A 19,845-nucleotide genomic window follows, 5' to 3' on the forward strand; every position below is an offset into this window, starting at 1 on the left:
CCCGGCACTTCAGAAGGCCAGATGTGGGAAGGGTGAATTGTATGCATGGCGGTGCCCTCAGAAACCCCACTGACATTTGGAAAAGAGCGGGCCGATTCCAAACGAAGGCTTTCAACAAAGGCCGGACACGACGGCCGCTCGGTGGCGGCCATTCTCATGGACGCGATATACGTCAGGCGCACCTGGGGGAAATTTCTTTACTCCGGCTTCAATTTGCAGCTGGAAGTACTGGTTTATACTGTGGGGATCAGACATGTGACCTCATTTTAGCCATCACTGAAGAGTTCATATGCTACGTACGACAATTTCCCCAAAATTGAGTTTTAATTGAATAAAATGATGACATTTTGCACATACTGATGTAAACATCAGCAGGGGCATTTAATCACATGTACAAAATGTTCCTTGTAGTGGCCTGCATCGTTTTTCACAGCAATAATATCCTAATTATTGTTTATTTTCCATCGTATCTGTGGTGGCATCATATTTCTAAAGCATTACAGAGAAATGTTAGTTAATATTCATTGATTTCTCATCTATCACAGTATCATCACCCATTGGGTGAAAAATATCGTGGCTTTTTCCCGAACTGTTGGTGTTGGACAGCATAGCAGATATGAAGTCATTAACAGTGTGAATATTCATACAATAATAGAAAGAAAAAAAGAAAACGTGTGACCACGAGTCCTCGTTTCTAACACGTCTGATTAATCAAACACATTTTTAGGATTATTTCCACACCCAGGTTCATCACATTTATTTTTTGTTGGAAGGCATTCATATGATTTGTTGGGGTTTAAAACTGAGGTTTTGAGTGAAATTCACCCTAATCCTCACTCCCCACTGATCCTCAGGGTCGGTTTGTTTACAATAAGCAGGCGAGAGCAGGGAGAGGGAAAAAAGAAGACGTTGAAAGAACCTCTTCCAAGACTGTGCAACTTCTTGTAAATACCATAATTGCCCTGAGTTGTATCATCATGCTCAGTGCCCCGTGTGTGCCAAGTGAAGTTCCAGTTACATCCAGAGATGTGTGTGTGTTTTAGTTGGCAACAAGGCACTACTCTCTATACACAGTCATTCACACCAGGTCCAATTGGTAACAGTTGTGGTCGGACCCCCTTGCACTACAACAAGGGTAACAAGAGGATGGTTGAGTGGAAAAAAAAAACCTGCTTCACTTCCCTCTTCCTCCACGTCCTCAGGAGAAATCATCTCCTGAATAAGCACAACAGAATTCGCCCCCCTGAGTCAGAGTGCGTTTTAAACCAGTGAGAGAACACAAGCGATTGCCCTCTCTGGGAACGAGTCCTACAACCACACACAGAGGTAATACAGCACATCCTGCAGCCACGCCGGGGTGTCACTGTTTACGGCAGTGCCCCCACCACATGCAAACACACACACACACACACACAAACCAAAACCGACACAAGATGAGTCTGCAATTTCCCGATGCTTGGGGCGAGTATATTGCAGGAATTTGAACATTAAAAATAGAGCGAATCGGCCACGCTTCTCACCATTTTCCTGCGTGTGAGAGTCACATTTGCCGTCTGACTGGAATTAGTCTTTAAATTATCATGTGGTGATTGGTTTAATGAGTTGCATTCTTCCAATGTGGTATCCAGTGACGGAATGGGGGAGGATCCTAAACTCTCTCGATTGCATACTCTCTGTCCTTGCAGTGCTCCACGACAACTCTGCGTTCTCATTTCCTAAAAGACAAGACCTGAGGAAATTACACACAGGATGCTACTGTACCAGTCAAAAGTTATTTAGAAAGTGTGTCCAAACTGTCCACACTGGTACTGTGCATTTCCCAAAATCACTGGACCTAAACCTGAAAGAAAGTACACTCACTCACTGATGTTTGAATGAAGATTTACTACTGGACTAATCTAAAAAGTAAGAAAACTCTTGAAGAACAGTCAAAATTGAAAATAGTTTAAGGCTAAACCGAAGAGCCGAAATGGTGAATAAAAATGATCTATTACCAAAGCTAACGTGGTACTGGAAATATCGCTGGAATCGATATGCTCCCAGTGTCTGCTTAGGAATGTTATTTGATGAAATGTTGTGAGTCATGTTTTGGCATCGGTTATCCCATAAATTAGTATCTTGGCGTGCAAGTTTTATTGCCTTCCACCTGTTTTACCCTTCTCAGTCTGTCATACACACAGCTAGTCGCGTGGTGCTCAGTTCCTGCAACGTATATTTTCTGAGTTTATCAGAATAATATTCATGAAATCCAAAATTCACAAATTTGTTTTATCAAACAAACCGTTTTGCTTAAACATCATGTGTGGGTGTCGAGCCTTTCAAAAACGACATATTTACTACCGTCAGAATACTGTTACTGTTACTGTACTCTCCTGCATCCACCTGTACTCACAAAGCCGTATAGCAGGACTCTAACACCAAGTTTATGCGTAATTTTGGTTCCATAAATATGATCATATTTTGTAAGGGTTCTACGTGTCAAAGACATTTAAAACATTGCTACAAAATCCCATTCAAAACAAACAACGTTTGATAACGCCACAGGTCGGGAACGGATGAGTAGCGGCGCTTTCCGGCGTATCGGTCAATACGTAATTTAATCAGTACATTAATAATGTCCCATTCTCTGCAACCTGCTGTGCCTACTATTCAGTAAACAAAAATGAGAGCGTAATGAGCAACGTTCTTTCACAATGGACATCTCGGCCTGCTTGTTCTCACTTTACTGCTGTATCTACTTCCCACCCTCAGCCATCGTCATTAGCTTTGGTATCAAAATAATGCTTTTACGGTTTATTAATACAACCATCCAAGAGGAATTTCCCTCTAAGGGTGTTTGGGGCCTCAGAAGTGCTATAAGACATCTAGAAGGTGAGCGGCTGTTTTTTTGCATCGAAAGGCTTTAGTTGAGGACGCCTCGTATGTCCCAAGCACAGCCAACACATCTGGAGAGTTAGCTTGAGTGCAATCCTTACAAATTCAGGGCTAGCAGAAGCAATCCAAACCAGATTTGTATGGAGTCTGTCTTTGTGTTTTTTCTATACTCTTCTGGACTACATGTAAGTGAGTTCTTGAAAAGATTACAAGATAACTCGTTGCTACGAGAACCCAACAGCTGGAGGGGATTATTGTGTCTGCGTGACAACCTCAGTCCAGATACGCGGGATGATGTGTGGGTGTTCTGTACATCTGCCCCGTGTACGGGGACTGCTGGGGTACTTTAACTGTATGAGACGAGCCCCTTATGCATTTCCCTTCAGTTCGTGCCTTGGCCACATAATCATTTAGCCCGCAGTGACCGGCAGCAGCCAATCCCACCCGAAGAGTTGGTGTCTGTGCTTCATTCCAGATGACGCCCACAGCCGGGGTAGAAAAGGACCTGTACACTAGTTACCCCCAGAGAGCGGGATGACCACGGCCATAGGCTGTTTGTATATAAAAGCTGCAAAGCATTGGAGCAGAGATGTAATTGCGTTGAGATTGCGCAGAGGGTCGGCAGCACGAGGGAGCCGGTGACGTCATGCGAGAGCCACATCTGTCTCCCATTGGTCCGCGTGCTCCGGGGCCCTCGTGCCTCCATACGGAAGGGCCACATTTTACCGACACGTTTTTTTTGGGGGAATGAAAGGCACCGTTGGTAGCAGAGTTAGTTGGCTATTTAGAAGTTACTACAGGCTCACAGGGTCTGGCCACATCTGCTTCTATGTCTTTTTTATGGAAATTGTTGCATATGCTCGCATTGCTTTTACATTGTTTTACTTCTAATTATGTCAACCTGGTTTATTTTACATTGTAAACACACACTGTTTTTTTCCCTATATTTTCTATTCCACATAACATACCAACCAGGTTATTATAACCGAGGTATTGCCTCCCGTACTGGCCCATTTACTGCCACGGCCCCTGCAGAGGGCTTAGTCCAGCTCTCTGTATAATGTTGCTGAATGTCTCACTGATTTCAGAAGGAACATTCCATGACTGCTGGCGTTTAAGACAAACGTGTCTGCTAACAACATTTTTGACAGGTCTTATCTGTTGTTTAGATGACGTTCCCTCATTTTGACAAGAGCTGCAAAATAGTTGTCAGTTAATGTATCTATATCTATATTATATAGTATTTCATTTAGAATTAACTTCGATCCACATTCGCATTCCTGTCTTTTCCAAACAATCTGAGGTACAACCCTTTTGAATGAGGGCACACATGCTGTCCATTGTGCTTTAGAGGCCAAACAAGCATAAATGAATGCATCTTAAAGCAACTGGTGTTTGTGTGTGGCCCCCGCTGCTCCACCCTGTGGCTTTCAAATAACGATCCTAGTCTGAAACAGGGCTTTCTTTGTGGTCTGGCAGCGGTCATTGTGTAAAGCCAAAAAGTTCCACTCGGAAATTGACAATTATGTTGTTGGGAACGTGACTTGATAGCAGGGTAGAAGGAGCATGCTCGCCTAAAGCGTGCACCTCGTATGTCTCCGGCTCTGAAGCGCTGCGTTGCAGCTGTACCCGCGGGGTCGTGTCTTCGCTCTGCTACACGGTCGGGAATGCGCCGATGAATCGGGATGTCATTGCGGCGCCAGAACGGAATCAAGAAACTTGGCAGCGGCAAAGCAAAAACATCCTCAGTGAGTAGTTGGAGTGGCAAGCGGCACAAATGGTTTAGCGTCGACACCCCCTCAGCCCCGCCAGCAGAGGAAGACTTCCCTCCCTCCAAATTGTTGCCTGATGCGTTGGCAATGACGTGGCCGTCTCAGGGGACACTGTACATACGGCGCTCTCACGTCTCCCGTCTCCTCGTCCTTGCACCCGTCGCGTCCCGACCCCTTCCAACTGTCATGCTTTCACCTTCCTTCCTCGAAATATTGGTGCACCTCAATTATCCGCTGTCAGCCTGAACGCAGACTGTCTCGTCAAGCTGCGATTGCTGCCGGTGGAGGAGACACGTTCTCTCCCCGATCCAACTGAAAGGCGGCTAAAGCTCAATGCTGCAGATGACCCTGAGCGCTCACCTGTGATAGTTTGGTCACGGTTTGAGGAAGGAAAGACCAAATCTTTTCCATATTGCAGCAGAAGCAGCCATAAAAATGTAGTTCCCTTCCTGGAAGGGAAAGTCTGTTTGACTTGGCACTGAAATGTGGTTAAAACTTCCATTTATCAGAGGACCTTCCCTTTATTCGACTCAACAAAGGCTACTGGACAGGATAAATCTCAATCTCTAAGGGGACGCAAATTTTTCACGCTAGAGGATTAAATACAAAGTCTATGCACGGACACCATGGGACTGGAGCAACGCAAATTTGCATCTATCGTGTTTGTTGCATCAAGTTTGTGGCGAAGTCACATGAATTCAGGCCAACAAAGAAGAAGAGATGATGCACCTCAGCAGGTTTGATGAAGTTATGTGGATTTGGAGGACACATCTGATCTATCCTTTGCGGCATATCCCATAATGCAGTGCGGGACGACGCAGATTTATTCAGGATGGAGGCAGGAGAGCCGACAGCCGGGGGAGGAGATCACTTTTTAAAATGTAACGTTAAGTAATAGAATTCCCTCGAATGTTTACCGATGAATTGTTGTATTATAATGTTCTTAGTTCTTGGTAACCGATGTTGTGTTTTTAAAGGCACATAAGACGTGAGAACAAAGTGTTCTTAGCTTTAACGCTAACTCCTTCATGGTGACCCAGATTGCCCCCCCCCTCCACGTACTGATTATTATGAACATCAATGTACCAACACACATTTATAACAAATACCTCAACGAGCAGCTCACGTTACCGAGAGCCGCTGCGCCGTTAACGGCAGCTCGTCTGCCCGCATCCGCCCGACAGTTTGGCAACGGCTGGGTTCTGCCTCGAAACCACAAATCTAAGTTAACATCCTCTCTAACCAGTGTCTGGTTTGAATGCCTAATCTTAATAAATCAAAGTTTGGAAATATTTCAGCAGATATCTGCTTTTGTTGTTGGGCCGGACGCTGTGGAGATGCCATGTCAGCGCTGCGGCTGCCTCTTGACAAATTACACAGGCTTCCATCTGGATGACCTTCAAGTCAAGAACTCCTACTGGAGGGCCGTAGCCACATAGCCAAAAACACACAAATCTCACACTCTCTTTCTTTGGACGCCCAGGCGGAGTCCCTGAGGACGGAGCTTACGTCTTTAAAACTCATGAGCAGTGAGGGCCTGATTGAATCCAGAATGGATTCAGGAAGTAGTGAAACGGTATGAAAGCGCAGAGAGTGCTCTCACACGGCCCACTCCCTCCATCACCAGCACTCGTTTCTGTGCGTTGGCAGTCTCTGCCTTTTTGAAGTTGTTGACTGCTCTGATGTCAAGTCCCTCTGAACCTGTCACTTTTTCCTTTGGAGTATAATTTTTTCTGTTACATTAGACACATTGGGAGGTCTTTAATGCAGTAAAAAGGAGACCAAAAAAACCACTGTCAAGTCTTAAAAATTGTAGATAGCAACATAAGACGAAGCCCAAAGTAACTTTGACCTTTTCTCCTCTCCTTTTTTCTTTCTCTGTTACCGTCCCTCAGAAATCATTGACGACCTAACGCATCTGGTGGACAAGACGGACGACAGGATTCGCAACGAGACCCGAAGAGTGAAGCTCGTGGAGACAAAGTCCACCTCCTGTGGTGAGCCGTCCTTTGTTTTACTCCACTTTGGAGCATCCTAGTGGTCATTACTTAACCTTTCTTTTCGCCACAGTAAGGTGATGCTTTTTCAAAAACCTGCTACCATGAGAGATGCGTCTGCCGTCTAAAGTACCAGAGCTCCAGGTTGTGAAGCTGCCTTTCTATGGCGATGGGTTGCATTGTTGTTCGTGCTGGGAGACCCGGCGGGCGGGTTGCGGACCGAAGCAGAGCGGGCCGAGGGGAGGTCAGCCCCTCAGGATGCCTCGTTCTGTCGGCCGGGTCCCCATGGTGCCCGAGCACGAGTTTGTTTGAAGATCCCAGAGCTCATATTGTGTTAGAATCAGGACTCTTTTCTTTCACTCTTTCAATTTGTTTATCTTGTTCTTTTCGGCTCCCCATCTCCCTCCTCCCCCGTCCCAGGCTGGAGAATATCCATGGTTGTGTGTGTGACTTCCTGTGTGCATGTTCATATTCATTGCATACAGCGTAAGGTGATGTTTTAGATGACTTAGAAGGCTTAAAAAGTGTTTGCGGAGGGTGTTCTTGTGCATGCATGTATGTATGTATGTATGTATGTATTGGTGTGTGTGTGTGTGTGTTTTATAGCCTTCTTCACTCTCACCTCAACGCTTTGTCTTCTATTTTTTTCTCTCCCCCATTCCTCTCTGTCATCCGCGTGTTCGTGTCCCGGTTGTTTGACACTTGTCTTTGTGTCAAGCAGAGAAGGAATTGAAAATACCACATGCCACAAATTGTTTGGAAGCCCCCCCCCCTCTCTCTCTCTCTCTCTCTCTCTTCCTTCCTCTTCTCCTCCCCCCCCTCCACCCTCCTGTGGAACCGTGTTTATAATTCCTCAGCTTTAAGGCTTTATTTATTTTTGAAAGCACCTCTCTCACCCCCAGCCGGCGTTTGGGTGTTATGTCTCAGCCGAGTCCTTGTAGCGCTGGGAAGGTCTGGCTCTGACAGGCGGCAGCATGCTTAACATAACTATTGGTGGGCGCCTCGGTGTCTTTGTTCTACAGCCTAAAGTTGCTCTAAGAGCTGGAGATGTTTCAACTATGTTCTTCGCTGTGGGGTTATCAGTAGAAATCATCAGACATTTGCCATCAGTTAAAGGGGAAGTTTTCGACGCACGCAGCCGAAAGCTGATCTGTGGGACAAGTCCCATCACTGCAGAGGAAGGACCCTCATAGTGCTGCTGCACGGTTCTCGTGGCACGCTGTCCGTGACTGTTGCCGAAAGTGTTGTGAAACATCCACGGTGTTGAAACCTGCTGGATTCCTCCACGGCGGGGGCCTGTGGAGACATCCGTCTCCTAATTTAGGATTATACTTTAGACTCGTTAGAAAATAAAAAAAAGTTTAGAGGATCTACTTTAAAATTTAAGTAGATTTACACTTTAAAGAATCTCCCATGTTGAAGCACATCATTATTTAACCCCTTAATGAAGGTTTTTTTTAGAAAATGAGAGCGAGGAGGGAAAGAAAGACATTACATTACATTACAGGTCATTTAGCAGACGCTTTTATCCAAAGCGACTTACATTACACTTTAAACCCATGGCTCTTACATTTTGCCCAGGGAGCAATTAGGGGTTAGTTGTCTTGCTCAGGGACACTTTGACATGGGGCAGCCGGGACTCAAACCACCAACCTTGTGGTTCCCAGCACACCCTCTCTACCCCCTGCACCACGACGACCCTCAAAGATAAACATACACATAAATGTAAAAAGTATTTGTTAGATCTCACAGAAGGTTGTTCTGAAGTCAAAGAGGCATTGATTCAATGAATATTGATCAACTGTAGCATTCAAAAGTTCACATTAAAAAATTCCTTTAGAATTTAATTCAGTTTGTAAACTGTATTTCTTTCAAACTAAAAAACACTTTTGTGATTTCTGGTACTGAAGCATAGAGAAAGTAACTGGAAAAGATGATTCTATCAATTGGCAGTTGCAGCAAAGATGAGCTATCCATCGTCAGAACGCTTATCCTGCACACGGGGTCGCGGGGGGGCTGGAGTCCATCCCAGCCAACTTCGGGCGATAGACGGGGTACATCCTGGATTTGTCGCCAGCCAATCGCAGGGCTACACAGAGACATACAACCATTCACACTCACACACCTACGGGCAATTTAAAGTCCCCAATTAACCTGATCCCCAGAGCATGTCTTTGGACTGTGGGAGGAAGCCGGAGAACCCGGAGAGAACCCACGCAGACACGGGGAGAACATGCAGACTCCACACAGAAAGGCCACTGGGCGGAGTCTAACCCACCACTAACCACCGCGCCACCGTGCCGCCTAAAAGAAGGTGAACTATGCCCGTCTTTAATTACCGTCTCCTCTTTTTTTCCGGTCCTATGCTGTCACTTAAGCAAGCTAAGCCTGATTCACAGAGTCATTACCACTTGTTTTAGATGATGTTGGTGGGAATTGCGGAGTGGATGCTCTGAGTTTGGTTGGATTAGTGTGGCAGATTAGTCCACGGGACCAAAAGGTCTCTTGGAGAGTGGTGTTAGTTCCTTAGGCATCGGCGTCAGACAACATCAGGGCTTGTGCAGCCCTCCTCAACAGAGCTAATCCGCCGTTTGTTGAGCGCCACTTCGTCAACGGCCGTGAGTCCGACGCCGGTCGCTGGCATCAAGAGGGTTGGTGCTGTTTGGGCGAAGGGGGGAGGAGGTGGAAGGAGAGCATTTCTATAGTCGGGAGTTGTCATGGAAACGCTCACTTTGGTCGAGAGGGAGGTTTGATTTTTAAAACGCCGACTTTAATGAGCTAGATGTTTCCTTCCAGCTCCTGTTGTACCAACATGGTCAAGTATTGGAAACTAAAAGGACGATTTGAGATTCTTAAAGTAATACGTCCTGCTAATGAGATTCCTCTTAGCGAGCAGCCAGAGTAAACTTACCTTCTGACAAAAGATATTCTGAACATTTCCTCGCATTTTTGACACAGTTTCAGAGAGAACAATTTAGTCCTCATTTTTAATCGTACAGCGGTTCTGAGTATCTGACTGTCGGATCTCAACTGTATTTATTGGCAGAGCAGTGAGGCAGAAGATGGTTTTCTAAAAATATAGGAATGTTATCCAAGAAGACTTTTGGGCAGCTATTGGATGTGTTCCTCTCCAATGTGATGCAGACATTCGTGTTCCCTTCAGGACAAAGTGGAATCACATGACTTTTCATGCACCGTCTTCATCGGGCGGAGTGTTTTATTTGCTGTCAATCAAACCCAGACGAGGACCGAGGCTGAACAAAGTGCGCTCTGATGCGGTGTGTAAGGACGTGAAAGCAAACCACAGGCCTTTGTAATAGCAGATATGCCATTTTTGAGCTCTGAAGCTAAACTACTAATACAGCCATGATCTGTATTCAAGGCTATGTATATAAGCAAGCCGGCGCCTGATATTATCGCTGAGTGATAGCTCGGAAAACGTCCTCCATTAAAAAGTGTTTGACCCATTCTAGCGTGTGTCCACACGCTCCAAACCGGAAGGGGGCTTTTACAGAGCCCTGTTTCCCACCATTATTCATCAAAACAAATAACATGTGGTCCATTTTTCAGTTTAAATATCAGCTATTCTTCAAAGAACTTAAACCTATACACATCATAAGCATTAAAGTGCTGCACGAACCTTCATCTGCAAAAGCGGTTCAGTGAACCAGTTTCTGTCAGTCGGTACGCTTTTATGTTTATTACCCTTTGTTTGTTTGTAAAGAGTCTGTTTGAGCACGACCAGAATGACAAAACAATAATATACAACTACAGCTGCAAAAGTCTCTTTGAGTTCTCACTGATTCTCACATTATTTCTGTTGTCGCAACAGAAATACTTATGAGACACATTTGTTTGATAATTGTACCTAAAAGTCAAGTTTCTGTCCTCCTCCATTGTGCGCTGAGAAAAGCGATGAGCATCACACTGACCTTGTTAACACAAAACAATCCTCTTTTTCTCTCCAGAGGTCACCCTCGCCCTTTTGTGGTCCAAAAAGATCTTTGAGCCACACGCAGGGGGGCCGAGGAGGCGGCGACGGCGGCGGCGGGGTTGTCTCGTCCTTTCCGCGGCGCTCAACAATTATTCTTTCTCTCTGCGATTTTGTCTTCCCGATTTGCGCCTGAGAAGTTGCCCGAGACTCGTGGGTGGTCAGTCCATCAGCAGACAGCGACTCTCTCCCTCCGCGTCAGTGTCACACCGGGGCCCTAATCTATTTGGCAAGCAAACGGCATTATTGTCATTAGTCTCCCGAGGCCTCCCTGGGGGTCAGGAGTAGCTTGTTTAGTCCCTGAGGCAGACAGGGCCGGTCCTGGGGGCTGGGGGGGCGGGGGTCAGCGCGGGTGTCTAACGCAGCTTTATGACCGACTGTTGCGTGACATTTGGATGGCTGTGAGAGCCCCGCTGCCCGCTAAGCACATGCGGGTGTTATACAGCCTTTTATTGCTATTGTTGCTATGGCGTCACCCAAAAAACCCCGGAGTCGCTGACAGATGTTTGACACAATGTTCTGATGTCTGAATTTTAACGGGGCCTTGTGCGTCGTTTACACCCAAACAATGATAATTGCTGGAAATGTCTTTGAGTGTGTGTGTGTGTGTGTGTGTGTGTGTGTGTGTATTTGCTTTAAACAAAAGGCTTTTAAAAAGCCATCACAAAACCAAGAAACCCGTCCCGGCGTGTGCGTTTCTGCTTTTGACATTTACATTCCGCTCACATGTGTGAGCTATCAGGTCCTGTCTGGACCGGCGATAACTTCCAACACGCATGTCTTTTATACGAACACCTTTTCCCACCAGCGCCGCCCAAAACACACAAAGAGTTAACAACGCCGAGAAGAGGGCCCATCCGCCGTAAATACCGCGCAGGAGGAAACGGAGGAGTCAAAAACATCTGGAGCCCCGGCCTGCTGGCAGAGGAACCAGCGGCAGCCTCGCATTTCACCAGACCGCCACCACGTGCAATTAGTTGAGCGGGGCTTATGCCTCGGCCCGTCTCTCCCCCTGTGGGGAAGACGACCAATTAGGAGAGAGCCAAAGAATGAGAGAAATGTAAACCCAAAGTGAAAGGCCTCAAATGCAGAGGGGGGGGGGATCTTGTGCGTGTGCTATGGATGAGAGATGATGTGTGATGTACTGAGCGATAGGCCACCACATCCTAAAGACATTCACGTTTTTTTCCGAAGCGCTTGATGGAAGCCGCCCACCATCGCTTCTCTTTTATATCCCAGAGAAAGAACTGGTTACACATTTTAATATATATTTCACCGACCTCTCTTTAAATTCCCAATGCCAAAGTGGTATTTAAGGCGTGGGTTTCCATAGCGACTCCGGTTTTAGGACTCAGTAAGAGCCGGAACAACAGTTTTTAAGGCTGATTCAAGATGTTGACATTTGAGAAATAATCTGGTTTCATTTTTGTAAAAAAACAATAAGCTGATAAGAAATGCAGCCAACACTTTACAATTCAACTTGTGTCCTGTGGAGATTCTAAATATTTTGGATTTCTCTACTGGAATTACTTATTGGCCTCTGATGTGCCAATATCTGAAATATTTGTTGGACGCAGGCTCCACTTCCAAGATGGATACATCAGTAAGCATCAAAATCGAGTTCTCAAAAGACCTTTTTCATTTAAATTAAAATTCTTTTTTTTTATAAATAATGGAAATTCCACCTGTAATGTAATTTACAACAGAAATAATTCATTTTTTTCATTTCTTTGGGTGGTGGCTGTAATAAAAAAGTGCAATATTTGCAGGTCCTGGGGGTAAAGGCCTTTGATGAAGTGTGACTGAGCTCTTGCACATTTCTTCTCTGCTTCCATGGTATCAGTGAAAAACAACGATTATCCTCTCAGGGCGGAATCAGAAACATATGCCTATCACACTGTGCAATCTGTGGCAATAAAGACGTTTTTCGTGTGTGCGGCTGTTGAACGCATGTAAACCGCATTAAGTCATCAAGACGGGAATGGTGACATGCTGCGAGGGCAAACGCACTTGGGACGTGCGTTAGATCAAGGATTTGGGGAAATGAGCGGTGAGGAATGCAGGCTTCGTGTATTCCCTCACGTCTGCTGCGCTCCCCTCCCCCTCCCCGAGAATCTCTCTCTCATCACGTCTGGAGCGCCGAGTTTCCACCGAGTTAGACGGGGTTTCGTCCATAGCTAAGTGGTTATAGTAAATCTAAGATCATTTAAATTTAAACGGTGAAAATGTATTTTTAAGGGATCTCTTAAACGGATGGGGTCTGCATTTGGTGCAGATGACACTCATGAGAAGGAATTATATTCAGCTATGGATTAATACACATTCGGGGCTCTAGTGCAGATATATTCTGCCCACAGATGCTTATTATCTATAAATGAGCCTTTACCCATCTCAACATAGCCTTGTATTATCATTAAATATGGAACCCTTTATAGAGGACTCCAACCACATGCGTTTAGACTAATTGGCTATCTTTTGCATTTCATCCACTCTCAATGGAGAAATAAATAAAGATGCACATGCCACAATTAAGAGAGCAACGCAAACGGGAAGGCTTCCACGTGTGGCTCAATGGAGTACTGCAGTTCTAAACCAAAACACAATGGGAGAAATTTTGCAAATTGATTTGACGACCCGGATTAAAAATGCCGACGCAGCCTGTGGGAATGTCGCCATGTCAGTGTGACACATTAACAACAAAGCCGCTGTCTGCTGCTGCGGAGGAGGAGGAGGAGAGCGCTGTGCCAGGCTTTGGACACAATCACTTTGTGTGCAGGATCAACTCATGGTTATTGTCCCGCTTTGGCCTTTGCCACCTGACGTCCTTGTTCTCTCGTGTTGCCGCCCTCAGGGATGCTGGTGGTGATCGTGCTGCTCCTCATCGCCATCGTAGTGATCGCCGTGTGGCCCGTGTAGCTGACGAGGACCCGCGCTCGACGACTCCCGCGACGGCAGCCTGAAACCTTTTCTGCATCGACTCTACACACAACAAACAAACATTGTCTCTTAAATGGAGACAAAGGGCCAACTGAGCCAATGGGAAAGGAAGCCTACTTTTTTCTTTTTATATATATATATATATGTATAGACGCTTGTTCTAACAATTGTTAATGTGTCTGTCTGTTAAATTCGCATTGAATCAAATGGTTAAAGTACGGAGGGGTTTGAAGGCCTTTTGAACACTATCTGAGTCTGGACTGTGGGCGATGCGGAACCTCTGTCCCTGGTTCCGGACCGAGCCTCACACTGACGGGCCGTGCAATCCTGGCAACCTTTCCACTCTATCATATGCATTTTATAGCGTTCATGAAATGGCGCTCAGCCATAACGGTCGACCAGCTGATGTGGCTGCTTTTCCCTTCCTTGTAAATCAACTCCCCTTGTAATTGCTAATAAATGGCATTTCCTGTTAAAACTGCAGCCTGTCCGTGTTAAAGTACAGCAGTGTTTTATTACATGACGTTTAGCTGAATTAACTAGTACCACCAACCCATACCTCCATTTGGAAACCTGCATAGTGTTTTCACTAATGTACCTGTGATATTATGAATAGGCTACTGGTAAATGTGCCTCTTAACGTAATAAATGAAACAGGATCATGCAACTCAACAGAGGCAAATGTTTTCAATGTAACGAGTTTATTTCAACTGAAAATCTGAATGTAGTTCTACCAGGTTTGTGTGTTCAGTAGTTATTATGTCTTTCTTTAGTGGCAACGATCTAAACAACCACAAGTAAAAAAAAAAAAAAATAGTTAAAGACAATAAAATCCACAATGTCTTGTGTCATTAAATATATTCATATATAATAACCATAATATATTAGTACGCATTGTAAAACAACATTGAAAAAAAAAAGTCTTGGCAATGGTGACAACTAAACAACATTTACAATTTCATAGTATGAACACAAAGCAATGCTTTGACAGCTGTGAAGCGTTTCATCAGGAAGCTTGTCAAAACCATCGGTGTGAAATTTACAGCATGAGGCCACAGAGACCAGAGAGGTGGGATTACAGATTACAATGTGCCAAACGGAAACAAACATGTAATGTAAAGTTAACAATGAAAGACGGGCATATGTGAATATACTGTGTGTGTGTGTGTGTGTGTGTGTGTGTGTGTGCGTGTGTGAGTACAGTTACAATCAATTGATTGATCGTAGATAAAAGAAGAAAAATTCAGTAAAGACTGAAGTATTTCAGCGTTACGGGCATCTGTTGATTTTATTTTACAGTTGAATGCAGGTGATTCTGATTTCTCGTGGTTTTAAAAGCCTTCCAGGGGGCATTTCAGAGATATTGGAATCTTTATGATTCTTTCAAACAGTATAAATCGATAAGATTAAAACCAGTTGTTGTTTTTACAGACAAGGACTTCAGAGCAAACTAAAAGGTGCTAGATGGGATTTTATGAACCAAAAAATAATTGACTACGTATTTTTGGGTACGGACTGAGAAGAACTCCAGCTTGAGAAACGTCGGACACACTACGTACTTTTACCACGCGTTCCTCAGACCGAACGGCACACAAACAAACGAGCGATGATGCTCGAAATCAAGCAGCGTCAACTGATTGCAATTCACCCCGTTCCTCCCTGCGCCAAAGTGTCAAAGTGAAGAGAATTTAAAGTGACAGGCCAAAGGGAGACTGTGGCTTCTGACTGGTCGCACAACGAATGTACACTCGTGCATTGTGTTTGCAAAAGAGAGCGTTGGAGGTTTTCATCCCTAATCTATTCCAGAATTCAGGATTGTTGATTATTTTTCCGAGGTGCGGTTGCACTTAAGGTGTTTTACTTTCCTGCACCAGGATTAACGTCTGCACGGCATGAGGTACGGACACTGTTTTCCTTTTCTTTACACCTAAAACCATTGCTTTCTACTGTGGGCATCGACGGGGTTAAATGGGACATTTTACCCAGTATTATCTGACAGCATTCAGTACTTAATGGGCACAGCTATAATATATAATGCATCCACTTTGCACAATGAACTACAACTTTTTAACTAAACACACGTAATGGGTTAAAAAAAGAAAAATCTCCTAATTTTTTGAATATCTGTGGTCATTATGTGGAAGCACCGGGTGGTGAATTAAACCTTTTAGTCATAAATGAGATGCATTTACATGCAGGTTTGTAGTAATACTGAACCACCAACATGTAACCAGTCAAGTGTGAAGGGAGTTAAAATATTTCAACACTGTTTCTTTCCTTCTTATGTCACTTAGATCTTCTGAATTTGTAAAAGTATTAAATGACAGATGTCTTGTTTCTTGACTTGCTGAACTGCTCAGAATTTGTACGGGACGGAGAATGTATAATACATTTATGTTGCTTAAAAAAACAATATATTTTTTTCATGGGAAAATTCTTAACAGAGGACATTGCTCATCCCTCAATCAGATTTGGTGAAACGAACTTGCCTCTTTGTTAAGAATATAACAAGTAAACCATGCAGCGGCAAAAAGTTGCACCGCCAGTTAAATGGCGCTTTTTGCTTTTCTCTCTGTGTCATTTTTGCACCAGCAGCAAGTGTCCATGAAATTTAAACATTAGAATATAATGATTTCATACTGAGATAAACAAAGAGAAAAAAACACAAATAACTTTATATGCTGGTAATAGGTGCAAATTCGGCAAATCCACAAGAGAGGCAAAACCTCAAAGTAAAATAAACCATGAAACCAAATCTGCGAGGTGAGCTCCTTCAACAAATGTTCACTAGAAAAAACAAATCATCCTAAATAATTCTCTTCATGCTTCTACACGAAAAAGCGGCGACACAAACAGTCTGTTGTCTGTCCACGGGTCTGACCACGGTCCTCCGCCTGCCCCTCTTTAGATTTTTTTTTCACCCGCTCAGCTTTTCTCTTGAACTCCTCTCCATCTTATTTCATTTTTCACTTTTCCCTCCCGCCCTACGGCTTCTTGCACTTGCCATTCTTCTCGCGCTGCTGGAACTTCCTGAGCCTGCGCGCCCACGTGTCCCTCCACTGGATGACCAGGCTGCCTTTGTCCGCCACCACTCCGCCCTGGCCGGGGGAGTCCTCGTCGTTGCCCAGCAGCAGGTACTTCTTCCCGGGCTTGATCTTGGGACACTTGCAGGCCACGTCCTTGGCGCGGACCCACAGGAACTGGTCGCCGCGGCGGATGCGGCTCTCGCCTTGCTTGTAGACGGAGATGATGTTGACGGTGAACTTCCACCACTCGCCGGACTTGTCCGCCTTCAGGATGTGCACCTGCACAGCTGCAGAAAGCGAGGACACGTTATCACCCGACGGCAGGTTTTCATTAACATTAGAAGGAGTCAATCATTTTAGTACACGTCGACATTTGAGACTGAGAGACTGAAGGATGAGCTGATCTGAAGGTGACCAGTAAAGCAGTAGAGGTGCTTTGAGGGATTTAAACTGCTGCATATCAATTTATCCTTGCTGTGACTTTGCTTACCTCTAAATTAACGCAACTTTGTCATCAGGTTCTGGTTGCTTAGTAACACAAAAGGTTGAGACGTAAAATCAGATGTGCCATACACTTAGCAACCTTTTGCTGTCAAACATATTTAATAAAATGAAAGTGAATAAGATCATTGAGATTGGGGTCAAAAAAAAACATTTGACAATTATTAGCTGCTGATGCCTTTAGCCGACCAACTGGCAAAGTATTATCACAGATAAAACCTCTGTGAACCGTAAATCCCAATAAAGTAGACTCTGTGTACCCGGCTGGTCTACGGCTCAGCTACAACATTCAGCCCGACGTGCATCATGTCCATTACGACTGACAGTTCTATTTGTAACGCGATTAGGAGGCGGGGCAGAGCTGTTAGAGAAGTGAGCCGGAGGAACAGTGGTATCACATGATGACTCAACCGGTAGGCTCCTCGGAGTCGGCATGTATCAATACGTATTACACTGACCACATCGCTATCAACTTCCATTCTTCCTCCATGGGGAAGCTTTTGAGATGTGCTACTGGGTCACTGGTGTCACTTTCGGTGTGGAGCCAATGGAGCCCAACTGGCTCACTGGCTGTGTAGAAGAAGTGGCGGTAGTCCTCATGACATCACCTCCTGGTTTGAAGGTCCACCGCCTTGGTCTTTGGCATTTTAGGTGCCAAAAATGTACCGAAAACACACTAAACGCGACAATCTCAGGCTAAAGCAAACTCTGCTCAATGTCTGTTTAATTGAAAATGGGGCCGTAATCTACTAAGTGAACATTACATTACAGGTCATTTAGCAGACGCTTTTATCCAAAGCGACTTACATTACACTTTACACCCATGGCTTTTTCACATTTTGCCTGGGGAGCAATTAGGGGTTAGGTGTCTTGCTCAGGGACACTTCAACATGGAACATGGGGCAGCCTGGAATCGAACCACCAACCTTGTGCTTCCCAGCACACCCTCTCTAACCCTTGCGCCACGACGACCCCAACATCATGTTGTATTTTGGAAACTAGCAATTGAGAATATAAACTTATGTTTATAATGTTAACTGAGGTCATAAATCAACTGAGCGGTAGGGTCATTTCCTCAGAGACTTCTATATAAACTTCCCTGAATGGGGAAATTTTAGATTATGCATTCAGGGTCAACATGTTTAATTTCTGTAAAGCACACTGGGTGATTAGAAAAGTCCATCAGTTTGTCGAGTCGCACTACCCATGAGCCATTTCAGCTGCAGATCCTTTCAACATTTTTCTTGCAGCCAAATCTTTAGCATCTGTCGTCCACTACCAGCAGTGCAAAAGACTGACACTTTTTCTCCCAGAATGCACCATTGGAATTCAGGCTCTGATGCTTGTCAGGCTTTTTAAAATATATTTTCAAACATAACAGAAGGGCTCCAAATGTGAGTCTTAGCCCACGAAGACGATGAATGTGACTTTTACTTCTTAAACCAGAGGGCCCAAAGGACCACCTCTCTTGTTTGCAGATCCCCCCCCCACCACCACCCCCAACCATATATGGACCGCTGAAGCTTGTAGCAGGGTTTCCCTTCCCAGTATGAAGCCCCGTTACCCTGCTGATCTTTTCAAAAAGCTCCAATTCTGCAGCTCCCTCTCAGCTTCGCCTGTAGATTTAAACTGTGTTTGACTTTTGCATCCGCTTCGCTCGTGTGTGGTAGATGCTGCACAGGGATCTTGTTCTGGTCTGTTATGAATCTTTGCATGTGCTGCTGCGGCCATATGTGACAAGAAGCTTAATGGTTCTCATTTATAAAGTTCTCCTCTGTGCTGTTGTTTCAACAATAATCTTCAAAAACCTGCAAGGCCAGGACTCGCCTTCCATTGGTCCAGATAACCGACTAATTGGCTTTTTTCTATACGAATACATCAAAAAGAAGAACTTGCGACCGTATTTGGCTCGGTATTATTTCGCCCATCATCAACAGATGCACTACATTTCTCACACAACTCATGCCAAACCAGTTGGGAAGCTCTACTGGCCTTCTCCTGCAGGACATCCTGAACTCTCTCTTTGCCACCGAATGAATGCTGCTTGCTGTTTTCATAATAAGTCAATATTCTACTGACAACATCAATTTGTCATCTCCAACTTCTGGATTTAAACTAGAAGCTGACATTGAAAAAGGCTGACAACATTGCTTTTCTTTGGTTGGCCCCTAAAAGCAAACAGCCGTGCGGTTGACCCACGTGTGCTAGTGCACCGGTTTCTGGGACGTCCCACCAAAACTTCCTGCTCACGTGCCAGGCTCAGGCATTGATCGTAGTTATTGTACTCCACGAGTTAATCGACGACAACACCAACTCGGACTTCCGTTTCACACGCAGAGCGCACAGCGGCCTCCCAGGCCTTTATCCTGCTGTTTGTGGGATCCATCGACCTCCGCCCGCGCAGTATGTCTTCCTTGTTTGTGGTTACCGCGGTGACATACGATTCCTTTGGGGGGAAATCTATAAGATAGAGCATTTATCGCAGGAATCCTGCGACAGTTTTGTGGAGGAACTGACGCGTGCTTCGGAGGAGAGGCTTTCTCACGGCATCAACAGGCGAGGTAGGTCGCTGGTGGAAGAGGAGGTGTCTATAAGCTGACCCCAACGCCCCCAACTCCTTCAAATCCCCGCGCAACAAAGCCCCCGGGGCCCTGTCTGTCAAGCTGCCGAGGTATGCCGCAGGATGCCGCTGCTTGCTTGACCGAGTCAGCGTCCTGACTTCAATCGAGGGAGGGGATGGCGGGAGG

At 45.1% G+C, this 19,845-nt stretch overlaps 2 protein-coding genes across 3 annotated transcripts in view; one reads left to right on the forward strand and one right to left on the reverse strand.

The window, feature by feature from the left end:
- The window catches only part of stx8 (syntaxin 8), a 36,554-nt gene extending 22,505 nt beyond the window's left edge, over positions 1 to 14,049 (forward strand). The window contains exons 7-9 of one of the 2 annotated variants that reach the window (XM_078080264.1): positions 6,542 to 6,643; positions 8,809 to 8,957; positions 13,486 to 14,049. In XM_078080264.1, the coding sequence (XP_077936390.1) occupies positions 6,542 to 6,643; positions 8,809 to 8,927 (221 nt within the window). In that variant the 3' untranslated portion in view covers positions 8,928 to 8,957; positions 13,486 to 14,049. The remainder of the gene's footprint in view (positions 1 to 6,541; positions 6,644 to 8,808; positions 8,958 to 13,485) is intronic. The other variant, XM_040186440.2, reaches the window with a different exon arrangement.
- Positions 14,050 to 14,255: 206 nt separating this feature from the next.
- Positions 14,256 to 19,845, reverse strand: part of ntn1a (netrin 1a) — a 47,003-nt gene continuing 41,413 nt past the window's right edge. Inside the window, exon 7 of the mRNA XM_040186438.2 lies at positions 14,256 to 16,884. Within this exon, the coding sequence (XP_040042372.1) occupies positions 16,556 to 16,884 (329 nt within the window). The 3' untranslated portion in view covers positions 14,256 to 16,555. The remainder of the gene's footprint in view (positions 16,885 to 19,845) is intronic.

This window comes from Gasterosteus aculeatus, chromosome 9 (assembly GCF_964276395.1).
Source record: "Gasterosteus aculeatus chromosome 9, fGasAcu3.hap1.1, whole genome shotgun sequence".
In the NCBI taxonomy this organism is placed as follows: Eukaryota; Metazoa; Chordata; class Actinopteri; order Perciformes; family Gasterosteidae; genus Gasterosteus; species Gasterosteus aculeatus.